The 13,367-nt window shown below is 40.4% G+C and overlaps 1 protein-coding gene across 1 annotated transcript; it reads right to left on the bottom strand.

Annotated features, from left to right (window-relative positions):
- Positions 1 to 10,408: 10,408 nt before the first annotated feature.
- Positions 10,409 to 13,031, bottom strand: LOC306758218 (frizzled-8-like). Its single transcript, XM_079243460.1, has one exon. It carries the CDS (start codon positions 12,797 to 12,799, stop codon positions 11,057 to 11,059), a length of 1,743 nt encoding a protein of 580 aa, XP_079099586.1. The 5' UTR covers positions 12,800 to 13,031; the 3' UTR covers positions 10,409 to 11,056.
- Positions 13,032 to 13,367: the final 336 nt, after the last annotated feature.

Raw genomic sequence — 13,367 nt, 5'->3', positions numbered from 1 at the left:
AATATACAAAATGTTTGTTTTGAATTTTAATGCAGAAAAACTGTTAGAAAAGGGACAACAAAGTGCTGGAAAAATAAAGAAATAGCATTTAATTAGATTAACTAACATGACTGGGTGTAGAAAGAGGCAAAGTAGTAGAGTTATAGATAGGCAGAAGAGCAATTTCAGAATAATGTTCATGAAAGTTGGACTCAAGATATTGAAGATTTAATCTACTGTATGTCATATCATCAAAAGATTCCCATACATATCTATACGCAGGATGCCAGAGTTAAAATTAGCATTAGATGCCTGTGATATTCAGACTCTCTAGGGGTTCCACATTAGGAGCAGGCCACTGCACGGGCTCAGAAACACTTCCAAACGCTGAAGAGGAGAGGGACCATCTGGCTTGTCCAGCACTCACATCAAAAGCCTGCATTTCTGATGGTATGATGTGCTTTAGTGCTTTTGGAAATGGAAATTTGCACACCTGAAAAGGCTGCCTTGATGGTAAAGATAGAGGTTTTAGAGCATCATGTACTCTTATCCAAATGACGTCTTCTTCAAGGAAGGTCTGTCATATTTCAGCAAGACAGTGCTGAACTGCCTCCTTTCAACTGCCTGCCTGCACCAGACCTTTAGGCAAGTAACTGGTTTGCTCTTCAGTGCTCCCAGTTAGTTCTTATATACCATCCCCTCACTCCACATGATCCACTGAGACTTGGAAGGTCATCTGTGGCAGGTGGTCATTTCGTTTTTATGCTCCCAATATGTGGAAGCAGAAAACCTTTATTTTCAATTTATTTGAAACTTTGTCCATTTTTATAACATACAATATAAACATCAATTACACCATTTTACATTAAATACAGCTTTCATTGCCCGGTATATGAAATGTGTTTTATATACAAACTGACCTTGCCTTAGGATTGCTCTAAAAGATGTCAAATGCGGCATTAAAAAAAATGACAGATTTGGCCACAGGAAAAAAAAGCCAAACTGGTTCCACACAAGATGACAATGGATGACGAGAGAGAAAGAAAAAAAAAATAGTTAATATACAATTAGTCAGGATAACATTTACAGTATAATGTCAGCCATCTTTTGTTTACAACTCACTTTGAACCCATAAAATTTGATTGAGTGGTTTATTCAAAATATTTACAGATTGTGAGAAAAGCAATAAAGAAAATGTCTGCCATCTGTCTTTTGTTACCACTATATAGAAGTGATAAATGTTTCCTGTTAAATGACTTACTTTTATCCAGAAAGTTTAAAAAAAAAAACAAAAAAAACAAAAAAAACCCCACCCATCCTCATAAACACAGTTGAGAAAACTGGGACTTTTACTGCCATCTAGTGGCCGAGTGTTAACAACGCAACCAACAATGATTAACCCTTTAAAGCCTGACCCATGAAAAGGGGTAAGAATAGTTACATTTTATATTTTAGATTACCATTTAAAAATTTTTTTTTTTTTTTTTATAAATACTATAATCAATAATAACAAATATCAAAATCCTGTTCAAATATTTCCCTTTCTGGTATTTTTTGGGGGGGGATCAGAGGAGAAGTTTCAGACTGTACACAACAGCATTTCTAGCAAAGTTTTTACTATAAAGTGATCCAAAATGTCTCCAAAACAGTATGTTTCAGGATGTGACATTGGGCTCCATGGGGTTAAATGAAGAAGAAACTGTATTACAGACAAGACTAGTAATAGTAGAAATCAGCTTGAAAACTATCTGGAGATGAAAATATTTTTCTGAAGAGATAACAGATTTTCCAGCTATACCATAATATTAGAATATTTTAAATAAACCATTAAAATGTTACCCATGATGTGTTCAAGTTACATAAAATTCTTATCTGAATCAGTCCTGTCTGTAAGAGTTATAAATGTACCATAACAATTCCCATTTCAAGGTTCTGTATGTTTCAGAAAGATCGCTCTCTTTATGTAGCAGATATCTTACTCTGAGGCAAAGTGTTTCATGTGTGGATCCAGCGTTGTACGTCAATAAATCAATCTCCTCCCCAGCTAAAGTTAATATGTCGACCTGCGCCGCCTCAGGTGCAATAATGCTCCGATCTCATGGGTGAAGGAAGAAGGAGATTGAAAAGTAGGCGTGAAATCCCTACATTGACCACAACAGCACATCAGAGAGGATGTCAGAAGCATCAGAAGTATTGATCAGGCAGCACCCGTTTCACCTGCAAGGTTGAAGGTTAGATGAATGGGAGGATGGGAAGGCTGGGTTGCTCCCGATGGCAGCAGCTCAGGAGACAAAATCCATTCTGTCTTCCTTTGATGTTAATGATGGAGGAGCAGGGTGAAGAAGTGGTTGAATGGCTTTATTAAAGGGTGGGCCTGGCCTTTGCTAAGCTGCTAATCAACAAATTTCATCCCAAGCTTTATAAAAACTGTTTAAAAAGGAGCAATTGTAGGTTGTTTACATCTGTTTCTGGAACAAAAGTCTTCTGCTCAACATTAAGAACATAAATCAAAAAGTGTTTCTAACCTCAAAATCTTCCATTGAGTCTAAAAATTGAAGCAGAAACTGCAGACACAGCCTCTCTCTTGTCCTAAGTATGAGCAAGACTTCAAAAGTGGTGTATCCAGCATTTCTCCTAATAAACCAGATTAAATGTTATCTGCTTCGACCAAAGCTCCAGTTTCTCAGGCTCTCGGGTTCATTTGTAATTTAAACCCCAATCAGATACCAGACCTGAAAAGCTTAGACGAGATCTACAAATGAGTTAAATGACCAAAAATTCAATGAACAGGTAAATAAGACTAGAAACTGGGTTTGTTTTAACATGTCTACAGATATGTTCTGGAGAATAAATGAAGGCAAGTCAGATGCTTGCAAAACAGCCAAGTTACCTCTTTAACCTCCTTCCAGACAAAGCAGCACCAGTTTGACCATTGATCTCTCAGATATAGGTCATTAAGTGAGAATAACTTCATACACAAGCTTTAGAGATTAATGACAATATATAAAATTGCAAGGCAAGTAGGTCTTACATCTAATTAAATTGATTTAAAATGACTGCTTCCAACAGGTTGGTGACTTTCCATATTAATGTGTTAGGAAGTTTATCCACCTCAACTATTGTAAAAACTAGATGTTTTTTCACCACAAAGAAATACTGACTACTGCAGGGGTGGACTGTACAGTTGTTTATATGCTATGAAGAATGAATGATCTGAGAAGCAAACGCAGACTCAGAAAAGAAGTTAGCTGAGAGATGGCAGAGACTTGCTGCTGCCCAGGATGAACAAACAGGTGTAACTCTGAATAGACATTGATTCTTCTGGATGGACTACAAATCCCTCTTATAAAAAGGTGAAACTCAGTCATAATTCACATTTATTTTGCATGATTTTCACAAGACACATACATTAACAAAATTCTTCCAATTCCTGTCGTGTTAATCTATTTATTAATATGCATCTTTCTTCAATAAAAAAAAGTCAAATTCTGTGAAAATTTTCATAATCATCAACTCAGAAAATTGAGTAAAGAGCCCAAAAACTGGGTTATGGTCATTTCTAGACTGTCTTGAGCTTAAAATAAATAATCTTCTGGTATCAATTCATTTCCATAAAAATAGATTTTCTTTTCATTCTATTTTAAAGTCAAACACAAATATCCAGTAAATATTTTCAGCAAATGCCAAAACATTTTCATTAATTCTGCCGTGCGCCACATGAGAGCAATATTTAGAATATGTGACTGTATAATTGACCGCATGGGTTTCTGTGAAATTCAGTTTTTATGTTGTTTTTCCTCACTGATTCGGCTGATTTTTTTTATTATAACTAACATTAAGTCTCCAATGATAAAATCAAATTAGAAGCAGAGGACAGTTTTTAAACACTAAATCATTTCCTGATTTTCTTCTCCCCTTAAAAGGTGACGACACAAGACAGGATAGTGAGGAAGATGCACACAGTGTACCCATGAAGCTTTCTGCCAACTGGCAATGCCTGCAGTTCATCTTCCAGCTTTAATCCTCTGCTCCTGATGAGCACAGAGGAGACACCTGCAGCCAATTACTTCCTGCAGGTGGAGGTAAGGCTGCTGCCTGACGAGCAGGAACAAAAAAAGTCTTTTTCCATTTCATGTAAAAATGCCTAAATTACTGCAGTTATACGTTTTACCGTGAAAGATGTCTACAGACCATATTTACATTATTACTTCTGCAGCTGATGTGAGACCCCATCTAACTTCCTAAGTGAAACCAACATTTAAAAACGTTTTCTTCATTAAAATGTGCACTTTCACATGTTTGATATCTTTTTACAAATAACTGAACTTAGTTTAGTATAAGAACATAAAAAAGCCATGATTAAGAAAATATGAAAGGTGGCAATTGTGTCCATTGTTTTTTTTTAAATTACCCAGGTTAAACTAAATAATGTGGAATTTTAATGCAAGGTTTAGATTTAGATTCATGTATCCATGTTAAAATGTAGATATGTCTAACCACGATGTGGAACCATTATATAAATTATTTGTAATATATTTTTGAGACAAACTGACTGACATCATCTTCCTTCTAAATTTAGATGAGGTTGTTGTCTTTAGACGTGAAAAAGTCGGGATTAAATCGTCCAACTATGTCACTATACTGGAAGGCATTCATTTGGCTTCCGGTGGAATCAGGATTAGATGTGTCAAGCATTTGTGTTTTAATATATTATAAATGAAATTTGATTTGATTTAATTTGGGTTATTGTTGACAAGGATTTGTCCTTTAGCTTGTTTCTGAGACAGGTTTCTAGAACCTCCTTGTGGAGGAAATTTCACAGTTTATCTCTTCTCTTATGGTCTTACTGGCATCTCTCACGTTTTTTTTTTTAACACGTTCAGCATCACTATTCTTGTTCTCCATGTGGACGTGTGAGCTCTGGTTGTGCTACCTGCAACTCAACATTGCCTGTCTGGTGCAACATTAAACCCAGAAAAGGATCTGGGCAGGATATGGACAATGATGATATGTAGGAACCACAGCTCAAGCTAACCCATGGATGGCACCACTTTTTTTTTTTTATCATCTTCCTGGAGTCTGTCCTTCCAAAGAGTCTGATTTAAAAAGACTCTTTACTGACCTTGTGGTCAGAACCAGTCAGAAACGGCCTTCTGAACAGTTTCTCCTGTTGCAACTGAACTACTTTGCTCCTTTTTTTAAAAAAAATTCATCTGTTTATTTAGTCATCTTATTCTAAGAAGCCTTGTTAATCTTTTCCAACTCAACCTCTTGAATGAGTTGAGTTTTTTTTTTTCCACAACTACCTTCTTTCACCTGCATGATATTGCAAAAATTAGGGTCATCATGTCTCAGCAAGATGCAGTAAAACTAGTCCATGTCTTTGTTACTTCAAGTTTGGATTACTGCAATTCCTTATTTATGGGCTGTTCCAAATATGTCCTGAAAAGTCTTCAGCTGATCCACAATGCTGCAGTGTGGGTTCTGATGAGAACTAGCAGGAGACATAATATTTCTCCAGTTTTAGCTTCTCTTCCTTGGCTGCTTGGTAAATCCGAGATCAAATTTCACATTTTTCTTCTCACATACAAAGCTCCACTTGACCAAGCTCCATATGAACGAATGAACGAATGAATGAATGAATGTAACAGTAGTGTTATAACAAACACTTAGTTTGGGTTTCACATACCCAAACCGGTTAGTAGAGGTGGCTCAGGCAGGTTTATTTCCACAATTTGTCAAAGAAATTAATCAAAGTCACCACAAATTTACCTCTTCCAAACTGTAGACCAGGACCTTAAAGGGTTAAAGTCACTACATTTACTGTCAAAAATGATGGATAAAATTCTGATGAATATCTTTATCCAGGTCTTTTTAACTAAATATGCTGGAAGCAGTGAGGTCATCTGTCCATCACAAGACCTGTCACTTAGGCCTGTTTGCTTTCGACCGCATTGTAAATCAGCCATGACACGACAATAGCTGTTACTGAAAGCTAAATGCTTCCCACCCAGCTTTGTATACACTGTCAAATTGTAGGCTCCAGTTGCTATGTGACCTTTAATGGCCCATGTAAGCCATTCAGACATGTTAACATGATTTATTCCAAACTAATCGCAGTCAGACATCTAATTAGATCATTAGAAAGAGACTTCATTCATAAACAGCCTAATTGGAGCTAATGAAGAAGGAGCTGGCTTCCCTGGATTGTACCAATAGGATCTTGGCAAGATGAGCGCTTCCTGAACTGACAAGTCAGCGCTTTGTTTATGTTAGGAGGAGATGGATCAGGCATGACCTCTCAACCCATTTCCTCTGTTGATTTTTTGCTTGAGAAAACATGCGCATACCTTTGCCACGGCACAAACGCACGCACATGTGCACCACTGGAAAAGGAGATTACTGTGTTTTGCACCTAAGCAGAGGGTCAATGATGTGTTCTAGTTAATGTGAGCAAATCTTTCATTATCTAGTTAGTGTAATTATTCAATGACACTTCAAAGTTCATACAATTTGGCCTCATGGGATGCTCCTTATTGGTTGTGTGTAAACTATCGTTGACTGTCACACTATGAGGTGGATTTTACACTGATCATGTTTTAATGTGAGAATGTTTGATTTAGGAAAATTAAAGCGCAGTAGGACTATTTCTGACTTCTTTAACTCGTCCTCTCCAGCATCTTTGAAAGCAGAATAATAATTTAGTTGCCAAGTTGTGCCAAACAAATTAGCTTAACTGAGGACGAGCTTCATGGATATAAAGGGACTGATGCCGTGTGGATATAATTCTCTCCTTGATACCTGAGTATTGTTCTTCATGTTTTAATTTGGTTATTGAATTCAATTCAATTCAACTTTATTTATATAGCGTCAAATCACGGCAATGCCATCTCAAGACGCTTTACAGACAGAGGGGAAAACATAATGAAGGCCAATTCATAACAGCCTATATAAGGAAATCAACAGATTGAGTTGAGTCCAACTCAATCTCCCATCCTGAGCAAGCACACTGGCAACAGTGGGAAGGAAAAAACTCCCTTTTAACAGGAAGGAAACCTCCGGCAGAACCCGGCTCAAGGACAGGCAGCCATCTGCCTCTGCTGTGTGGCGGGAAGAGGACAGAAAGACAACAGACAACAGGAACTACTACTCCCGGCCAGGGAGACCTGCTGAGACAGGAGACATACATGTTAATGATGCAACACTATTATTGGGGGGGGGGGGATAAAAAAGAGAGAGAAAGGGAGAAAGAAAGAAGCTCAGTGTATCAGGAAATGTCCCTCAGCAGTCTAAACCTATAGCAGCATAACTAAGGGATGCTAACCATCCCTAGTTATTGCTGGTTTGTATGTTAATGCTGGACCTGATGGGGGAACAAGAGAAGAGGGAGAGTGAGATGAAAAAGAAGGAAGGAGTGAAAGGCAGAACAAAGAAACAAATGTTAAAACCAGACAACCAGCTGCTACACTTGTAAATACACTTTGCAGAAATCCTCTTGCAGCATCTGTAAGGAAACAAAGCAGACAATCATTAGGAGCACCCATAAAAAAAACGAGCACAGAGAAACATGAACGATGCCAGCATCAGTACCAAGTTTGTTGCCATGACGGTTGCTTCTGGTGATTAAAGCTGTAGGAGGGAACTCCAAATCCGGTCCTCAAAGGCCAGGTATTCCGCAGGCATTGGACTTGTCCCTGCAGCAACACACCTCATTCACATGAATAGCTTAATAACAGATTTGACAACAAGCTGGGGAGATCCATTTTATTTGAATCAGGTGTATTGCAGAAGAGCAACATACAAAACCTGCAGGACAGCATCCTTAAAGAACTGGATTTCATGCTGTCGGACCACACGGTGACTATAAAATCATGCATATTTGTGGGTAAAGGTATGTGTGTTTGTGTGAGTGTGTAAGGGCAAAATATAAGGAATGGGTTTTGTTTGATGTTGTTGAGAGTTATCATGCAAATGCAATGCTGCCCTCCAAGGTTCAAAACCAGAAAATTTTCAAATTTTTTGACCTTTTCAACGACTTTGGCTGCTCACCAGGTGGCTCCATCTTGATTCACATGCAGCTTTTCCCCTTAAAATGTTAAATAATACATATTAATTTCAGAAAGATGCACTTAGATAAAGAATATTCTGCTGGACAATGTTTTAGAGTTACACGTGGATCTGTTATGTCACACCTGAAGATGGAGACATTGTATCGTTTACATAAAAAAACAAAACAAAACAAAAAAGCCGCTGCATGTTCTAAATCAGCCAAAGCAGGGAAGTCCTGGTCATTGAAGGGCTACTGCCCTGTTTCCCTGCTCCAACAAACCTGATTCTATTTAAATTGATCTCTCACGTTCTGCACAAACCCTTTATGGATTCATCAATTAATATGAGGGGTGTTTTACAGACCAAGACTGGAAAGATGGTGCAAAAATGCAAAAACCTAAGTGTGTGTATAGTCGAGTAAGAGCCATGCAGCTAAAGCTCCTGCACAAGGCCCATATATCTCCCTCTCAGCATCACAAATTTAATCTTGATTTATCTCCACTCTGTCTTAAATGTAAAATAGAAACTAGTAGCATTACACATTGCTTATGGCAGTACAGAAAAATGCAGCAGTTCTGGCAGGTTATCGGCTCAGAAATGAAAAAGATTCCATCTACTTATAGAAATGGCAATCCTTTATCTTCATTTCTTGGTGTATATGATACATCCATCTCTGATGAATCAAAGAAAAAACTAGTTCAAATACTGAATTTCTGTGCATGGAAATGTATTCTTCTAAACTGGATAATGGAAATTTCCCCTCAAAGCCCAAATGGCAAATGGTAATAATTGAATATGTTGTTTTGGATTATCTAACATACAAACTATATAGTAAAGATTTTGTTTTTCACTGATCACGGGAACCCTTTTCGTCACATATTGGCTGAGGTATTTCTGCCACTCTTGTAAGAGGGTTAGTACTGTACTATAGATAGTCTGGTAAAGGACATTATGTTGTCTTGTTTATGTGTTTATGGCTTTGCATACTTATCTCTGCCCATATATCATGCTTAGAGGTGTGCACATACTTGTCTACCCTGAGTCTCTTGAGTGAGTGAGTTTACCACCTGTGTTGGTATGAACTTAAATGTGAATATGAGTCAAATGTATATTTGTTTGTTGTTTTTTCCCCCTTTATTTGTGTTTATTTTTGTTATGTTATTATCATGTGAATAAAAAACAATATGAGGGGTATTTTAGCAGAGAAAACATCTAAAATGTATTGGACAATAGTCCTCTAAAACCAGATTGAGACTTTCATGTACGGTCTGATAACCCTCATCATGTCACAGTTGAACCACAAGGTGGCGACATAACACAACTTTAACCATTAACTCCCATGCTAAAGAAATCTTGCATTTTGCAGTTTGGACCTGATCAGATTTTTATTATCTGCATCACTTTGGTCATTTAAGCCCAACTACAACTCAGCTACTGTAAAATCTAAGAAACACTACGTATTTTTGTTCAAGTCAGGGGGCAGGAAAAAGCCCCAGCTGACGCGCACTTCCAGCCATTACGCACCAACTTCTTAACATCTCTAAACTAGGAACCACAGTTGATTGGCAGTCATCCCGTCACAAGATAAACGGACCACACACTGCACGGCCGTAATTACCTTTCCACACGCCAGAGAGAGAGATAGAGAGAGAGAGAGAGAGAGAGAGAGAGAGAGAGAGAGAGAGAGAGAGAGAGAGAGTCAGCCTGCAGTTACAAGTCTGCCCCTCCTGTCTGACATCCTAATGAGAAGCCTCAGGCATACCAATAAACTGCATTATATCTTGTTAGGAAGAACTCCAACTGTCCTTAAACGTCTTAAAATAAACTAATATGTTTTACCATAACTTTTGGCTGCTTTATTTGACCAACAGGTTTTCTTCGTGTGCATTTCATTCACTTTTCTCAAATTGGGAAAAAATAAATAATAATGTTAAATGGTTTTAACCAAACATGGAAGTGAAGAGTTAACAGCTCATAGCACCGTGCATGAAGGAGATCCCCTGCTGTTTCTTTAATACAGTGCTAATGTTGTTTAGAAGCTGATCACAGTCCATCCCATGTGGCCACCAATGCAGCTCACATTAGTTAAACATAAACTTTATCTGCCATTAATCAACCATCAAACACCCAGTTTCTCAAATATTCACTCCAACTATTTAAAATAAAAAAGGGTCAGATGCCGGAGGAAGATTTGAAGAGAAAGAACAGGGAAAAAACCCCCCAGTAAAGTTCAATAAAAGTTGTTTTATTTGCAAAATATAATCTTCTATCAAAGTGGAAATTATACATATTTACAGTCTCATAAAATTCCATATACAAAATGTACAACATATGTACAACAATAATTATATAAATACACTTTACGCGCTTATGCAACCCGTATGAGACATTATTAAGGCATTGATTCATGTAGAAATCATTCTGAAAGACAAAAAAAAACAGCCTAGCTATGGCCTCGCTTCAAGCAGAGCAGTCTCGGTGTGAATCTTAGTTTAAGACACATTGGTTCTTCACAGTTAGAAGAAGTAGAGCCTCAGCTATACCATGTAACCTATCGACAAGGGGGATCTTGTCAGCTGCATGCATTCAGTTAAGCCCAGATAAGATTCTGCATTCTTCGTGCCAGGTACATTGTTCTGCTGCTGACAGTCTCATTATTTAAAGAGAAGCCATTAGGCACTCATTAATGTGCTAATTACAACACGCTGATGGACAATCCCAACACAATTAGTCACAGCCCACACCCCCCTTTCCCCATTCCTCTATTCAAACCCATGGACGTCATTTGGATAAGGCAATGAAGCATGAGTTCAAACTTTAAAATTGAGCAAATAATTCACATTTGGGAACCAAAGTTTTAATATTAAAAATGGCATTTTGGTGACTGTTTTAATAATTTAGCTTAAACACACAAACAAAAATCAGCCCATTTATTCTATAAGCCTCCACAGAGCTGCTTTTTTTTCTTTTTTCTTTTTAAGCCTTTAGTGTCAAATGACAGAAGATGCACTGAAGCGTCCAGTCCTGGTCAGACCCGGGACAGGGGCATCTGTTTGGGGCAGGAGACGGAACTGGCCGTCCCGGACCTCCAGGTCAGTCCTGTGCTCACATCACTGTACATGGAGCCGGCGGAGGCTTTACTCCCCCAGCAGCAGCGCGTGCAAAAAGTCCTCCACGAGTCAAGTGTCTTCCCAGACCAGATCCAGGCTCCCGAGGTGATTCCCACCAGGAGGCACATGAAGTATTTCAGCATGAACACAGCATAGTCCGGCCTCTGCCTGTTCGGCTCCGTCATGCACGTACAGTTGTGCGTAATTTCCCAAGTCTGTCTGTTATGCTGCTCATAAAAATAACAAGCCACTATGACGGTGGCCGGGACGGTGTATAAGACCGTAAAAACTCCAATCCGGATCATCAGCCTCTCTAGTTTGTCAGTCTTGGTTCCACCTTGTTTAATAACGCTCCTGATCCGGAACAGCGACACGAACCCAGCCAGCAGAAACATGGTACCAATGAACAGGTAGATGACCAGCGGTGCCAACACAAACCCACGCAGGTTATCCAGATTCTGGTTGCCTACGTAGCAGATCCCGGCCACAGAGTCCCCGTCCACAGAGCTGAGAGCCAAAACGGCGATGGACTTCATGCTGGGGATGAGCCACGCAGCCAAATGAAAGTACTGAGAGTAACTGGCTATGGCTTCGTTGCCCCACTTCATACCTGCTGCGAGGAACCAGGTGAGGGACAGGATCACCCACCAGATCGAGCTGGCCATGCCGAAGAAGTAGATGAGCAGAAAGACGATGGTGCAAAGAGCAGGACCAGTGGTTTCATAGTGGATGTGCTCGGCGCCGTTCTCCCTGCTGCAGGCCACTTCCTCGTGTCCGGCGATCAGCCTGACGATATATCCCACTGACACGAACATGTAGCACGCGGACAGGAAGATGATGGGGCGCTCTGGGTACTTAAATCTCTCCATGTCGATCAGGAAAGTCGCCACGGTCGCGAAAGTTGAGATGAAGCACAGGACGGACCACAAGCCGATCCAGAAGGAGGTGAAAGTCCGCTCCTCTTGGGTGAAGTAAGGGTTGTGGCACGGCATGGCACAGTTCAGGATCTGTCCCGTTTTCACGCGGTTGTGTAGCGGGTGCCCCTCACTGGTCACGGGCACCATGGGCGCGCGGCAGAAGCATCCAGTTTCACATGGAGACACCGCAGGTTTGTGTTTCCCAGGGAAGCTTCGACCGTAGCTGCTTTTCTTCTTGTTGAAGGTCTTCTGAGGGCGGTTGGTCGGCTTGGCCAGGACAGGGGAAGCGGTGGTGGTCTGGCTCCGGTTGTAGTCCATGCACAGCGTGTCCTGGTTGCCTTGCTCGGGGAGCAGATCGCACCTCATCCGGTCTGGCCACGGAAAGCCGTACTGCCTCATGAGCGGAGCGCAGCCGGCTTTGGCCCTCTCACACACACTCCTGCACGGCGGCAGCGGTTTCTTGTAGTCCTCCAGGCAGATGGGAGTATACATGCTGCAGAGGAAGAAGCGCAGGTCCGGGGAACACTTGATCTCCACCAGAGGCCAGAACTGGTGCACTTCCAGGCCGGCTTCGTCCTGCGTGTCGTGGTTGAACTGGTTGGGCATGTAGGTGTGATTGTAGCCGATGCCTTTGCAGAGAGGAACAGAGATCTCCTGACACTGAAGTTCCTTGGCAGCCAGGCAGCGCGCGGCGTGCAGGACGAGGGTTAACAGCACGCACCATCCCGGGATGCTCCTCTCCATCGTGGGCTTCTGTGCGCAAATAGTCCTCTACAAAGTGACAGCGAACTTGCGCTTTGCAAGCAGGCTGCAAAGTCCAATTAACTGGAGAATGCCGCTAAACTCATTCTAATGCGCAAAGAGTTTCTGATGCTTTTCAGTGTGCGTAATATCTCCCCAAAAAAGAAGCGTTTTGCAAGCACACAACCTAAGAATGCTGGCAGTCTTCTGTCTCTCCTTTGTGTGAGAACTGGCCTCTGTTTTGGCTCTGCATGATCCGAGGCTGGTGAGCGCGTTACGCTTTATATGGGAGCAAATAGGACACTCCCCCAAGCATGCGCAGGGAGGGGGAACAAATCACGTCAATCAAGAGTCCCTTCTATAGGTGTTTGCTTAAAATGTTCACCCTGGAGGAAGGGTTATAATCACCTTGTCTTTGTTTACATTCACACACATGAATTGCATGTGCATATGTGCGCCGTGGGGTGTGAAGGGGTTAGAATGATACAGATTATGAAGGTAAAAACTAGACATGCAAATAGCAGAGAGAACCAACAGGTCAGTGCATTAATCTTTTTTTTTTTTCTTTTTT

This window comes from Telmatherina bonti (assembly GCF_933228915.1).
Source record: "Telmatherina bonti genome assembly, chromosome: 7".
Taxonomy (NCBI): Eukaryota; Metazoa; Chordata; class Actinopteri; order Atheriniformes; family Telmatherinidae; genus Telmatherina; species Telmatherina bonti.
This window is presented reverse-complemented; position numbering and strand designations above follow the sequence as displayed.